This window comes from Rhinolophus sinicus, chromosome 6, assembly GCF_057876585.1.
Source record: "Rhinolophus sinicus isolate RSI-liver-muscle chromosome 6, RSI-T2T, whole genome shotgun sequence".
NCBI lineage: Eukaryota > Metazoa > Chordata > Mammalia > Chiroptera > Rhinolophidae > Rhinolophus > Rhinolophus sinicus.
In genome coordinates this window covers 7,862,292-7,877,953 of record NC_142506.1, presented here as the reverse complement: position 1 = coordinate 7,877,953, position 15,662 = coordinate 7,862,292, and the positions used below count along the sequence as shown (strand labels likewise).

The following is a 15,662-nucleotide window of genomic DNA, read 5'->3' as shown; positions in this document are numbered from 1 at the left end:
TACTGTTAAGCTACGGCAATAGCCTAACGGTCTGGCAATAGAAAGTGTGACCTCGACCCATAAGCCCACCTGGTAATAATACCCCTTAAATGCCTTTTAGCTCCCACATCATAACTGCACTCAAAAGACAGGTGGACAAATTTATCATTTTTTCAAATGTAGTAGCCACAGTGCTTGTCTGAATTTCTTTAGCCAATGTTCAAAAAAAAGGAATCTGCTTCTTTTATCTCGAATTCCAGTTTCTGAGAATGACATTTTAAGGCAGTTGATGTCTTAGCAAATCCCCCATTTCCATGTTTGCTTACCAAATCTTCACACTGAGTGGCTTTTAGTCTCTTTGCTATGTCGAGGGCAGTCTCTCCAGCCTGGTTAACTAAAACAGGGGGGAAATAAATTTGCATAATTTTTGAGGATGTCTCTCGGAAAGGCAAGGAATAATAACCAAATTATAATGCAACATGCAAGCCTCAATTTTGGCCAACAAATGTTCTTACTACACTTAGTAAGAGACACTTGGCCATGCTCTTACCGACATCCACAGTGGGCTTGCTCCTGAGAAGAAGCTTCAAACACTCCGGCTTGTCATACATGCTACAGTAGTGGAGAGCGGTATTTCCCAGGGCTGTCTGCTTATCCAGGTTCCCACTGAAAAATTGAATTCTTCTTATAGAACAATGACTTACATATGCTACAACGTTAACACTACAGGTTAACCACTTACTTCTGCGCTAACAGCTGAGTCGTTTCAGACCTATTTCTTATAAGCAGGGAAAAGTATGTTCCTAGCATTACACCCAAATTTATAAGCAACACAATGACAATCAGGCAGCATGTGTTGAGTGCCTACGGGACAGACACTCTCTCAGCTTTTCCATGTCTTAGCTCATCTCATCCTCACAACTGCTCAGTGGGATAGGGGCCACTGTAACTTTTATTTTATAGGTGAAAACACTGAGGCACAGAAAGGATAACGTGCTCGTTTTTAAGATCATCAAGACACGGATGATGGAGCAGGGATCTGAACACGGGCGGTTTGTCTCCAGAGCCAACGCTCTTTAACCAGTACACCTCGAAGTAAGGGGCTTGGACACTGAGAGCGTCTGGCTGTGTCCAGGCACCGTTCTTTGTATGTAGGTTCAAATCCCCTCATCATTTTATTTTGCTTTCTCCTTTGGATAGGCTCCAGTTTCTGTGGCTTACAGATCTACCCAATAAAGAAAACAGCAAGTTCAAATCTCCTGTGTGTTTATTTTAATATTACACTCCTATTACTACGTCCTAAATTTGAATCAGCTGTTGAGCCAGCCAAACGCACTGCTGTCTTACAGTAAATTTACATACAATGAAAACTCAGATCCTGTTGACCTGCACTGTTAAATCTTCTCTTAGCCTCTGCTACTGAAGCAGGTTTTGGCCACGGAGACAGGGTTTTACAGTTATCCAGGCCAGGGGTTAGCCAACGAGAGCCTGCAGGCCTTATTTGGCCCGTATTTGTTTTTTGTAAATAAAGTTTTATTGGAACATGCCACACACACCCTTTTCCATATTGTCTACGGCTGCCTTCCTACTGTAAGGGCAGAGTTGAACAGCAATGACAAGAGGTCTCATGGCCTGCAAAGCCTAAAACAGTATCTGGCTCTTTCCTGGAAAAACTTGCCGATTCCTGAGCTAGGACATTAATAGGACTGGTTTGCGTTCGCATACAAGGCATAGTCTGAGAAAACAAACACCATACCAGTTTTGTACAAGGAAGTCAACCAAATGGAGAGATGTCTGGTCTGCAGTTCGGACAGCAAGATGTAGGGCTGTCTCCCCGAGCTCCTTTAAAAAGGCAAGAATAAGTTATCAACAGGGAGGTCACACGTCCCGCTTTGTCCAGAGCAGCTTTGCTTACATCAGGGACCCCACAGGCATTATTCACAGCTAACAGCACTCCCTTGCACTCTCCAATTGTCCTGATTCAGACATGGTCACTCAATGGGTTAGAAACTCATTATAATAAAACGAGGCACCTTTTCCATGGGTTTTCCCCCTTCCTTTTTATCCTTGGTGTTCAGAAGCCTCACCTGCCCGGGTTCCAGCAGTGGTTCCATCAGCTCCACCCCCTCTGCGTAGACTTGAATTAGTGCAAGTAAGTCCCTGGATTTGATGGCCTCCAGCAATTCACTCAGTTTAGCCGATGAAGATGAACAGGTCTTCCTTGAAAACCTATGATCCACATACTTTGCAGTGATATATTCTTTCCGTACAGTCCTAAAACAGCACAATATGAACAAAGACTTTTAATTTTCCTAGTGCTACGAAAGGTTGACATTTTTCTGACAACCAGTTCTCTTTGAGAAGAGTTATTTTAATTAAGACACTTCTTTTCCACATTCAAACAAACCAGGTTTTTGACCAAGTTCTTCCAATATGGACAGAATGAAGGAACTGGTATGTATTTACTAGTATGTGTGGGCAACGTATAGTGAGCAAGTTAATGGGCACGCAGATCCTAGCAGATTTCTTTCCCGCCTTGTGTGACAGTATGAGACATCTGCTATTTGCTACCACTTTAAACTCAGACACACAAGTATGGAAAGAAACTGAAAAATTTAGCAAGTTAAAACAATTCTAAAAGACCAATTAAAAGTTTTCAGAGCTTTGGGGAAAAGATTTTAGTTTTCTGACATAACTCCATGTTTTTAACAGGTAAGGAAGCTGAGGCTCAGAAAAGTCCTTACAACCTTATTTCTCTGTAATTTGTGCTCCTTAGTGTGAAAAAGACATCCAAGCAGTTTCTGTGCTAGGACGAAGCTTGAGCACTATTGTTCAGCCAGACACCCCCAGATCAGATCAGGGTGTTAGATGCGCCCCCAACATTCCTGACTCTCCTTATGTGACACTAACCACAACTATGACTATAGGTTTAATTGCTTGGTTACCACCTATCTCCGACATGAGGACAGGGATCTAGTTTGTGTTTTGCTGTTTGCTCACCATCAAACACGATACGAAGCACAGAGGAAACATGTGATATGCATGTGATGAATTAAAAAAAAAAAAGACAACTGCCAAGAGGCCTACTGGGAGATTTTATTTCTTGACTTCAGAGTGGAAAAAAACATGTTCCCTGAAGTGAGCCCCGTAATACAGTTTAGTGCTTTGCAAATCTGGTGCCTGAATAACCATCAAGGAGGGGCTGACAAAACATTTAGGCGGGCATCTACTTCACAAAGCCTTCCCTGATCATTCGAGTTGAAATTAAATCTTTTTTCCTTTTTAATTTTATTGGGGACTATTGGGGAACAGTGTGCTTCTCCAGGGCCCATCAGCTCCAAGTCATTGTCCCTCAATCTAGTTGTGGAGGGCGCAGCTCAGCTCCAAGTCTAGTCGCCGTTTTCAATCTTTAGTTGCAGGGGGTGCAGCCCACCATCCCATGCGGGAATTGAACTGGCAACCTTGTGGTTGAGCCTCGCGCTCTAACCAACTGAGCAGCCATCCGGCTGCCCCTCCAGCAGCTCAGTGGCAGCTCATTGTCTTCAATCTACTTGTGGAAGGCACTGGCCCATGTGGGAATCCAACTGAGCCGTCTGGCTGCCCTGAAATTAAATCTCTTTGCTCCTACTCATCCATAGTATTCAAAAAATTATTTTAAGTGTAAATTCAATGTGAAAAATTTTGAATAGGTTTAAAGATTAACATGATTCTAAAATAAAAATGCTATCACAAAGTTCATTGAGTTGTCTCAAGCTCCTCCCCTTCCCCCCCGCAGAGTAAGCACTTAAGTTTCTTGTGTATTTTCCAGTGCTTCTTCAAGCAGACACTATTTTTGATAAATATATATGTTTATGTATTCTCCACTGTCCAAACTTATTTGGTGTCTGAGTCCAGACAATGAGTAGTGAGAGTTCGAAAGTGAGGGATTCGTCAGCAGATCTACCCACAATTCAGTTCCTGAGTTTGGACAGACTGTCTGTGTCCAGAGGGATAGGTGAACCGTTCCCATGCCCCAATGCTTCCTTCCCTGCCCCAAACGCAGTCTCTTTCGTACAGTGCTCTGTACCATGTTTTTTTTAAACTTAACAGTAATCACGGAGAGTGGCGCGAAGCAGGACATAAGAAGCGTCCTTATTCTTTTTTACGTCTGCAGTGTTCCGTTGTGTGGCTATACCATCAAATATTTCACCAGATGCCTACAGATGGCCACTCGCTTTGTTCCTAATCTTTTTCTATGATGGAAGAGGAAGAAACCCCCAGAAGCGGGACTGCTGAGTCAAAAGGTAGAGAACGCTTGTCACTGTGATCAATACGGCTAACTGGCTCCGCACAGGGAGTGGACCACTTTCTACTCCCACCAGCAACACACGGGAGACTATCTGCTTCCCCAACAGCTTTGCTGAGTGGGCGGTTAGGCTTCTGGACTTTTGCCAATCTGATAGGCATCTCCCACTGCTTTTGTGTGTCTCTTATTTATCACAACATGCCATGATTTAGAGATAACTGTTCTCATGAAGATTTATCCTCCAGAGCAGCTGCAACACCCTAGGGAAAGGTAATGGTGAAAATCATCTGTGCGTTCCAGAAATACATCTCAAAATACTCCTCTGTGCTCTGTTTTTTCCTCATCATGGGGTTTCTTCTGGAGGGAAAAATACTATAACCACTAAGAAGTTTTTTTGGAGGGTAGAAGAACAATTACAGAATGGTAAAGAATTCAACATATTAGAAGTACTTACATATCACTTGAAGGGGTGGGTTTTGGTGAGGGGCTGGGTAAATTTGCTTCCATAATATCATTGAAACTATTGTTTCCTACATTCTTGGCCAGCTGTAACACAAACAAAACACAACATAGGAAACTCCTTACTACTTGTTTAAAAGTGTCCTATAATTTGCTTTTGAGATTTCTGAATATGTACGTTTCCTCATTTGACTCAGAATACAAACCATCCATCCACATAGCCAACAAATACTTGCTGAGCACTTAGCTCCCTCCCGTAGGAACTAATAATAGGCTAGCAGGACCACTGAGAAGAAAACCAATAATTTTTACAAATACAGTGTGATAAATGCTAGAACAGACTAGGATGCGGTCCTAACACATATACACAATTATCTGAGATCAGACACAGCAGATTTCACATATGAATCCAGGTTAAATGCTTAATGATCAACAGTTTTGCAACTACCATCGTGCCTCATTTTAGACTGAGCAGCTTTACTCTCGTGGGACAGAAAAGAATGTAGGAGTCTTTTACATTGGGATACAAATTAAGATGTGGCAGGAAACTAAAGAAGAGCCCCCAGCAAGCATTTTGCTTCTGGGCTCAAGACCCTTTCAAGAAAATTTGTCCTTTGGTCATTCAGATAATTTTGGGATCGATGCACAGTTTAAGAAACTCATGCCATCGGGTCTCTGGAGAGAAAAATCTTGAGTTTATTGCGGGGCAAGTGTTTAGGATATGGACTCTCTCTATTTCTAGTTGTCAAACTGGGTTTCGTTAACACAAGCCAAGGAGATGGAGTGACACCATTTCCATCCTCAAGAAGGACGTTTCAGCTGTTAGCTCTGAGCCTCTTCTCCACAGTCCTGCAGCGATTAGGGAGTGAGTGTCATCAGTATGTGATTAGGCTGGTGCAAAAGTGCTTGCAGTTTTTGCAATTATTTTTAACCTTTTAAACCACAACCACAATTACTTTTGCACCCACCTAATACTTCCTAAAACAAGGGGCTCATACAAAACAAGACAGGCCATCATTGCTTAATGGATGCTCAGATGACAAAGGTTGCTGGCTGGGGGGCTGATTGCCCTGACTTTTGGATACTTTTCTCTAGAGGAGGCTAGGGATAAGCTAGGCTTTCAGATTTTTGGAGCCTCAGGCTCAGTCAGGGTCTGCTCAAGAGCCTTCTGCCTGAGGAGGAGCCCTATTTTACCTCGTACACTCTCACTGTTAGTATAAAGACTCTCTAATAAGTGCACCAGGGTTCAAATTATACAAGACAGGGCTTATGACCACAAGGCATTATGGGAGACGCCAGGTAGGTCTTCCCCTCCTTTATTTGTATATTGTGGGACCAATTTAGCTTGGACCTGATGGAGCTCCTAACGTGGCTGAATCACGATGGGAAGGGTAGGGTTATAAATCCTTTGAGTGTTTATAACCCTTCCCATATTATAAAGCTCAGCACCACACCTTTACACAGTTTTTTTTCCTTATTGCCTAAAGAAGCTATAGGTTAGGAAGTGATTGGTTTTATGGCAGTAACTCACAGGCCACTCTCAGTTCATGTGCACTTTTACAAACAAACAGTAAAAACAGTACTACATTGTTATGAATAACATAAGCCACTAGGAAAAGTGAACATGTTGAGTTCAACACCTAACTCCCTTTACTGCTATCATAGTGAATCATATAAACCTAAATCCAAAAGAAAACAAGCCTCTTTGAAAAAGCCCATCCCAGAAGAAAAGAGCCAGTTTAGTTGAACTAATTACAGAAATGTATGATTCACCAGTTCTTTAAACAGGAAATGGAAACAGTCAACATTACATACCACAAAATTTACATTTTAAATCTCTACGCAAATTCATCAAATTCAGGAATTAGAATTCTTTGTACTCAGCAGGAACAAAAACCTCACAGCAATATATTAAATATATTTATGACGATAAACTTAAAATTTTCTTCTAAAGTACAGGTCACTACTTACTTACCAAGAGTTCAGAAGTCCCTAATTTGTCTAGTTCCAAAGACTGAATGCGAGAAATATGAACTCCCATTTCTCTATGGATGCCGGAACATTCTATACAGGTCAAAATACCCAAGTTCGTTGAAAGCCAGGTGGGCTCTGTGGAAAGACAATGAACAAACAAGATATTTAATTTTAGTGTGCCAACTACAGAGCAAGGTAGAACAATAGTAGTAAAACTCTTTAAGAATTACAAGGGAAAGAATTAAATTGAAGAAATGCATGCTTGCAGTTTATCTGAAGGGCTATTATAAAAAATTAATAGCTTGTTGGAGAGCAAAGTGTGGTGAAGACACATTTTTTAATACTGAGTTGAAAAGTTCTTTATTTTTGTGAGCTGTCCGAAAGCCATTTCCACAAGGTGCTGTGAGACATCCTTGGGCCTGGCGAGAGGTGTACCTCTGACAGTAACAGAGTGCAGGCCTGGTAAGTACAGCTCACAAGGGACTGGGTTCTGCAGCCCTCTCTAGCCTCCAAGTTACAACTCGCATTAACCCATCATCTTGGTTATGGCTTCTCCACAGCACCTCCTGGTAACAGCTGGCTGTGAATACTGAGTGGCCAATATTTCTTTCAGAGATCTAAGCCTTCTCTGCAACCCCAAAGGCTCCAGAACAGTAGCAGGAACACATATTTCTATTGCCAAAACCTTCAGCATGCTCGCTCCGTGGCAAGCTTCTTTTCCATTGGTTAACACCTGAGTATTTACTACTCCTGTGCCATAGCCTCACACTGTGACTCACTGTCACACGCACACACAGCAGAAAAGGTGACATGTGTCTCTGAGGTGCTTATGGCATGTTGTGTAGAGAAGCCCACTTTCACAAGGAAAGCCTCACGCATTCTAATGCTTAAGGAGAGCAGGTTTGCGTCTATGTCCTGACCATACTCAATGTGCGACGTGAGGCAAGACACTGAACTTCTCTGAGTCCCCGGTTTTCTCATCTGTAAAATGGGATAATATTACGATGTTGCTCACAGAGCTAACGTGAAGGTTCAGGAAGATAATATAAGCCAAACAACTAGCACAATCCTCATTACAATGTAAGCCCTGAATAAATGTCAGCTACTGCCAAAACCTAGGTAATACAGATGCTACTGGAAAACAGAAGTTTTGGTGGGGGGAGGAGGGGTTGATATAAAGGTTGGCGACGTTTCACTAAGCAGGAAGGCGAGGAATGTGTCCGGCCGCACATACACCGTTGCATTAAGCCCTCCTACCAGCTGAGGTTTATCATCCCATTTTTAGGATGAGGAAACTGAAGATGAGAATAGTAAAGGGACTTAGCATGAGGTCACCCAGGCGGTGGCAGGCTGGTGACCGATTCAAAATCAGGATGACGGACTCCCTGTCCATGCTCTCTCTGCACTGTCCATGGCGCTACTGCGCTGGCCCCCACTAGGAAAGGTAGCATTTTGGCAGGTGATCATAGGGAGAGCAGGAGGGAGCTCTCCAGGCAGAGAAAACGCGTGGGTAAAAGCAGTCAGAGGTGGGGCCATTCAGGTTGAGAATACGTGTTGGCTGTGCGTCTGTGTCCATGAGAAGAGAAGGCTTTTAAGTAACTAGCTCACTTATATTCTGAAGGCAGAGAAGGGTGTTTAACAAGTCGGCTCCATGAGGAGACAAATACCTGCCGAGCCACAGTCACAGCAGATGTCATTCCCAGGGAGCCGCTGGACATCCTCAATGATGGCTTTTGTCAGGTCTTCCAGGCTGTTCTCCCCGGCGCTCTGCTCTCCACGGAAGGCCATGGTCAGGGCCTCTTCTTTGCTATTCATCAATACTGATATCCACCTGTTGTCAAAAACCGGAGGAAGGAGACGTAAGGGCATGGCCACTGTTTCCTCCCATCACTGCAAAAAAAATCTATGTTCACCAAGAAATCCCCCCAAAGACCCCACTCTCAAAAGAGCAATAAAGTGAGGAAAAATGAAAGAAATTAAACCTAGAGGAAAGAGCACATTAAAGAATGGAAAGCAACACAAATGAGAAAAAGGGGAGAAACAAGCAAAGTCAAGATCAGCGACCTGAGGACTTACATGAATATACAGACGCGTGCACGTCCATGGGGACAGAATACAGGGAATGGCAGAATGACAAGGACTCGGGGAGACCAGCCCGACGCGGGCAGGAGGAAGAAATGGTGGGAATGGAGAGGAGGCAGGAACGAGTTCAGCAAAAGGCCTCTGTGCTCTGGAAGGCCATGGCAGTGAGGGAGGGCACTTGGTGACAATGAACAGGGTACTTCATTAGCGGCCACGAAAATGTGTGATTACGAAAAAGGTATATTAACATGCAAACACGCTGACACTTATTCTACGAAATGAAAAGTGAAGGCTGTTAAAACTATACATGCAGTACGACCACAGTGTGCACCAAACACAACAATCCTTGGCTACCAAGCTACACATGAAACAACCTAAGTACCTAACAACAGGGGGTTGATTAATAAAGCATGAAATAACCACGAAGTGGAATAGTTACTTAAATTTAAGTTTTGAACTAATTTTTGAATGACATTGGGGAAAAGCTCACAATATAATGTTTCATGAGACAAACAGGGAAAATTGTTATAGGACACATAACCCCACATTTAAGTGTATGTATGTATTATATTTCTCTTTGGGAAATGAAAAGGCTAGAAGGAAATTCACAAAATGTTAATAATTGTTTGTCCCTGAGTGGTTTTCTGTAGGAAAAAGGGATGGATTGCTTGACTCTGTGCCTGCCTTTCTGTAATTTTCCATATCTAAAAGGAGCTTGTATTTCTTTCATGAATGAGGAAAATAAGCCAAAGTTATTTTTTTAAGAAGAAAATGAAAAACGTTTCCAAACCGCCGTGTTCTCACCTACTGCATAGACAGCTAATATCTACTCTTGGCAGAAAATACAGAGGTTCAGACAGAACCAAGTCTCTAGTTGTTTGGTGTCTTGTAGGATCAAATGGATATGAAACAAAGGACTATCTATAAAAGGTTTTGAATAAGTAATAGAGACAGCCATGGTAATTAAAAGACAAACCAAATCACCTGGAGTGTGTGACCTGCAAGTCACACCTTTGACTCCAGGGGGCGCTCACCTGTAGCACATTATGAGGAAATACAAGTTCACAGCTTAGCTTTTCTACTGTGAGGCACAAAACTCAGTACCTCACAACCAACAGTCTAGCAATGAGGGGGTGGTCACTTAATACCTTTAAAATTAACTAGCTTTTTTTCCAACCATTTAGTCTCACGTGAGAAACTAGAAATCGTTTTGTTGAAAACAGTTTAAGAAACTGGATTCAACAGAACCCATCACTTTTATCAGTGCATTTTATCAGTGGCACTAACATTATGGAAGTTTTCACTTTGACTGCAGTCTCTATTTTGTTTTCCTCAAGCATGATGATATTTTGCCTAGGTAATATTATAAGTTTCTACTATGTGCCAAGTGCTTAGGATTTCTGAAATAGAATCCTCCAGCAAGCTAGGGCCTGTAACGTAATGCCTTAGAGACGAGGCCCCTGAACTCGAGTGGTTAAGTGACTTGCCCAGGGTCCTCCAGCTGGACCGGCGGTGTCAGACTGGGATGAAAAACACTTCCAATGACTCCTTTTTTTCAGAGTTCGTCCCATTATGCTGTTTTTGCTTTTTACTCAAGAGGTCATGACAAAGAAATAAACTGTGTCATGATAAACAGAAAAGACATACTGAAAGGATAATTAATTTTCTGGAGGAATAATTCAAATGTGGTGGAATGGAATGGCTACATTTCAAAAGGGTGGAGAATCAAAGCAACTACTTCTGACAATTAAGAAAAGACTTTTAAATTACTTTAAAGCGACAGACATACAAAAAAATATAAGCAATAAAATAATACGTAATTACATTTTAATACTTTAAAAGTCACTTTGAGTTTACTGGATTTAAAAAATTGCACTGTATGAGCAAGAGCTTTAGACATTTCATCCCAAGTCTCAAAATCCTGTAAGCGAGGCGTATAATCCCTATCATACTGGCAAAAAGACCGAGGTGGGATGACCTGCCCAAGGCCAAAAGCCACTGACCGGCTGAGCCGGGACCAGGAGTCCAGTCAGCCTGACTTTGAACATGCCGCTGCTCCTTCTATCGTACCTCGGTGGGAAGTGATTCTTTGTTCGTTTTCACCGGACACTTTCACATGAGAAAGGAGCTGAAGTTGCAATGAAACTGCCTTTGTGTAACTTGGAGGTAAATGAAGAACAGAGGTCTCCCGCCCGGGCACGTGCTTTCTCTGCAGAAGCCACACCTCCTCCCTCACTCAAAACAATTCTAATGACTCCTGTTTTTCAGAGTTCCTCCCATGATGCTGTTTTTGCCTTTTTACCTCATCACATCACCACCAGCACCCAGAGAATTCCAAGTGCCAAATGTGCCACAAATGCAGAATGAGCCAAGCAACCCTTTTACGGAAGGGTGTGTGGTCCCAGCAGGCAGGAAACCGGTACTCCTTTGACCAAACTGAATGACTTGCAAATTGTAAGAGTAAATAAAATCTTAAAGGTCTGGGTGTGAGATATAGGAGAACAGAGAAGTGGATGTGTTCCCCGCCTCACACAGACCACCTTTCACCTGTTCTCCCACTTAGGGCTTTCGGAAAGTAAAAAAAGCGGAGAGTGAAATAAGAGAAGGGACCCGTGTGTGGAGTGCCCCAAATACGTGACTGACTGCTGTCCCTTTTCTAGCAGGGACCAGAAACACCCATCACAAAACCAGGAACGCCGGTCTGCTCAATGCATCACACACTTTCACTGCTCCCTTCCAAAGGGACCTTTAAGAAGCACCTATTGTTCCCTTGTCTTACGAAGGGGTTGGAAGTTCTTAAAAGCAAACCAAGCGATGCCAACCAAATCCAGGCAAAGGTAACGGCCCGGACTTTTCAATTCTCTCATCTCCAAATTCCTATCCCTATTGCCTACGGACCCTCAATCACATGGCTGAACATTTTATGGAACCTGTGTGAGGAGCTGGAAATGGCGCAAGCATTCGAGTCAGAATTCCAATCCTACATCAACTGTTTTGAGTTTAAACCTCTGCAAAAACGGGTATGATTATGTCAATCCTGTGGTGTATTTGAAAGGATCAGAGATAGTGGAGGTGGGCCCCTGCCGCCTGGCTCACAATGGCGCCAACCCTGAGAGAACGGGATGTCCACTGACACGGGCAGACTTCTTCCTCCAGCTGGACCCTAAGAGCCCTAGAACAGCAGCACACCATGTCTCACCTGCCTCACCGTCAAACTAACAGTCACCACTTTCTTGGGTTGTGAGGATGATAAGGCACGACGTGCACTTGACACCGTATGATCTCAACCAATGGTACTGATTTTTCTGGTGAGTATCACCTCTTTCTGAATCTGAGGGTGGAAGGCCAGCCCTCCTGACCTTTCCCATTCTCACCTTGTTTCCAGTCACCCTCCAGTTGGCCAGCTCTCTGCCCATAACATGTAGCCACCAATCGCTTCCTTCCTGTAGCTTCTAGGCCCGCAGTGCACAGTATTTATACCCGTCCCACACCGTCCTCTCGGAAGTCGGCTGTGAGCAACACCCCCAGGACCCCAAGAGGGTGGGTGTGAGCCCCTCGCCTGTGTCCCAGCACCTGCCTCGTCTGTCCCCTCTCTGTCACCTGCCCTTCTCTCCAGGGGAGGGCGAGTGCCTTCCGGGGCGACTGTCCACCTTCACGTGTATGTGTGCTCGATGCTTGGCATAGCTCTTGGCAGTCAGCAGTCATTAAATGCTCAGGTGAATGAATGGCCAACAGACCTTTCTCCTCTTTTCCCTTCGTCTCTCCTACCTTCTCTCAGCTGTTTTTACTCTGTTTCTCCCAAATCTACATCCTTTCTACCCGTTCCTTACTCTTTCTGATCCCTATCGTTTCTCCCCAAAGGTGGAGAGAGAGTAAAATTCTCCAGAGGAAAGGGTGACGGGAAGAGGAGAGCGAGAAAGGGGTAAGTGTAAGGAGAAAGGCTACGAGCAGAACTGTGGCTCAACGGAAACAATTACGGAAGGAAAATAACAGTCCTTATTGTGTGCCACCGATGGGACGGGAATGTAAAAACTGGAACACTCCAAAATGTTTAACTGGCAGCTTTCACACAAATGTCCCCCGTCTCAAGCAGCTGCCAATGTCATGGTCACACACTGCCTTTTTTTTCCGTCCTGGCAAATGACAGGAAGAAGAAATGAAGACGGCTCAGGACCAGGGACGATATTAAAACAGGGGCCGCCTAAGGTTGCACACCTGGTCAGGTGAGGGTAGGATTCCAACGCAGGACAGAGTGACACCCAACGCAGTTCTTCCCACAACACCAGGCTCCCTTTAACGGAGCCACGCTCAGCCCACAAGAGGTACCTGCCAATACCATCCCTTCAGAAGGGCCAGGCTGTCCTGCTCCTCTCATAGTCACAGCTAAGGATCCAGGTGGCTTGGCTCACGCACTTGGACACCACACACTGAGTAAGCCCCTCCTACGGGCAGGCGATGTGACTACCAGACGGAAGGAAGGCACTGTTGTCACCCTCAGTCTCTAGGGGGTTCAGACTGAACAGGGGATCATGGAGGGGTGTGAAGAGGCCGAGGAGATGTGAGGAGGGAGCAAACCCGTGGGGGGTGAGGCTGGAGTTCACTGGGCACCTCAGACAGAGAAGAGCAACGTGTGAAGGCCCCGAGGTGAGAGAGAAGCATGTGGAAGCACCAGGAGTGGGTCTCAGTCACAGAAAGAAAACGCGGAGGCAGAGTGTACAGGACAGAAGTGCACTGTGCCACGATTTCAAAACTACTTACACCATATAATCCTGCTCATCTTCCGCCTGAAAGTGATACGTCCTATTATCTACAACACAAACAAGAAAAACAAAAGTAAAACCTTAGAAGCAGAATACCTTCAGGTACAATGCAAATTTTGAAAGTTCCTGGGGGAAAAAACCCACAGTAAAAGCAGGATTTTAGTATTATTTTAATGTTGCACTATCTTGTTTTAGCAGCTACACAATTCACTTGGTCAGTATTATTTTTCTGAAGTGCCAAATAAAAATAAACGCAAATACCACACAAACGTCTGGCACTTCTTCTGAAAAACAAAGTGGGAAGGGGGTCTGGTCCCACCCGATGAAATGGATTTCGGTGACAAATGGGAGTGCTAGCTGCCAATTCAATATGTCACTGTTCATTTCCAGTTTGCCTCTCACTGCGTTTCCTTTACAAAATAATTTCCTTTTCAGAAATGATTCATAACCCACAGAGCAGCTCTGGGTTGCGTTCTGGTTGAATCAGGCTTCGGGAAGAAGGCCTCAACTTCTTTCCGCTCCATGGTCATCTTCAAGCCGCTACCCAAGTCAGAAGGGAGCGGCCTAACTCGGATGGCGAGCTGGGGCAGGTGGACACAAGGAACGCTCTTTCATAGAATTCAGAGCCTGAGTTTTCTGTAAAATAGGCAACTGGTAGGGCTTTTGCGAGGGTGCACACCTGGCACATACATATTAGATGTTCAATGACTGAGGACTATTATTAATAACCTACAGGTCCTGAAATTCTGGGGTTCTTGGCTTTTTGAAATCACATTATAAATCCAAGTTCTCATTAATAACTCGAGAAATCTGTTGGTCATAAACATCATGCGGAATCTGAGCTTCAACGGATGCTCCAGAATTCAGCTCAGATTCCGTGCAGAGTCTCAGGGCCAAGTCAGTTTTTGGGGTTGGGACTGTGTTTGGGCTTCATTCACATGACAGCATCAGGAGGATGTGAAGGGGCAGGAAAGTACTCTGTGCCTGCAACACACACAGCAGGCATCAGGCTGCCAGCCTGCCCCGACGGAAAGGCAGTGCGGTGGGATTGCAGAGTGTTTGTGCAGTCACTGCATTGGCACGGCCGCCAAAGTGTCCCCTTAGCCACAGTGAGGGTCCTAAGTGCACCCATGGGACCAGCGCAGGCACAGGGAGCCACCCGCCCAGGAGAAAACAGCCTCCTCCTGCCACCAACTCTCTGAAGACTGAGAATACAGGGCATACAGGGTGGGTCCCTACACACTTGCCCAAGAGAAAAGCACGCTCTGACCCCTGGAGTACCACAGGGATGGCATGCAGTGCCATCGACTCATGGAGTTGGAAGGCAGCTGCTCTTGGGAGCAAGGAAATGATTTTTCCTTTAAGAGCTCGATCTTGCGGGGATAAAACTCTGGGCAAATCAGTTGTACAGGTACAGCTGCACACCTGCACTCCCAATCGACCGCAGTGCTTCTCATCCACAGGTACACCTGGGAATCACCTGGGATTTCCGACAAAATACCTATGCCGGATCTCACACCCAAGACCAGACTTAGGAGAGAAATGGGAATGCACTTAGCAAAAGCTGTGCAAGGGAAAAGCCATGTGTCACGGTCAAGCATTGGTCTAGTTCAATGTACAAATGGAGGTCCTGGTTCACTGCACGTCAGAGCTGACAGTGCTGTGCTCTCCTTGCGAGCTGGTGGGCTCAGTGCAAATTAAGAGACGTGAGGGATCTGCTTGGCAAAGCTGCTGCTCCAACGCCCGGAGAATGGAAACGTGCAGCCGCCATAATCCCCAGGAATGGACTTGGAGAGAAAAAGGACTCACGTGAGATCAGGTCAAAAGACTTCTTGTCCTCGGCACTTGGTTTAACCTGGCAGGTGAGGAGGTTCAGCTTAGCCGGTTGCCTGTTAGACTGGGAAAAAGAGAAAAAGAAGTTACCTGGAGCATGTCCCCCTCACCTGCAGGGTCAGTGCCCTGTGGGGCAGGCGTGTAGTTTCAGGCAGGGAAGTTGATGAAGTCTTGTCTAACCCATCAGGATTCTGAATTTCATTAAAGAAATAAAAATTTTTTCAGAGGCCTACCAAATGTCTTTTAACTGTGCATAAATATCGTGGGGGTTAATTGGAATGGAACCAGGA

General features: G+C 44.7%; 1 protein-coding gene across 7 annotated transcripts in view; it reads right to left on the bottom strand.

Moving 5' to 3' along the window:
* The window catches only part of ASAP1 (ArfGAP with SH3 domain, ankyrin repeat and PH domain 1), a 293,346-nt gene that overhangs the window by 33,890 nt on the left and 243,794 nt on the right, over positions 1-15,662 (bottom strand). For all 7 annotated transcript variants that reach the window (XM_074316678.2, XM_088798947.1, XM_088798946.1 and 4 more), the window contains 9 exons: positions 15,349-15,436; positions 13,538-13,586; positions 8,365-8,528; positions 6,699-6,832; positions 4,719-4,810; positions 2,067-2,253; positions 1,736-1,821; positions 530-645; positions 306-373 (listed from right to left, as the gene is read on the bottom strand). In XM_074316678.2, coding sequence (XP_074172779.2) covers positions 306-373; positions 530-645; positions 1,736-1,821; positions 2,067-2,253; positions 4,719-4,810; positions 6,699-6,832; positions 8,365-8,528; positions 13,538-13,586; positions 15,349-15,436 — 984 coding nt within the window. The remainder of the gene's footprint in view (positions 1-305; positions 374-529; positions 646-1,735; positions 1,822-2,066; positions 2,254-4,718; positions 4,811-6,698; positions 6,833-8,364; positions 8,529-13,537; positions 13,587-15,348; positions 15,437-15,662) is intronic.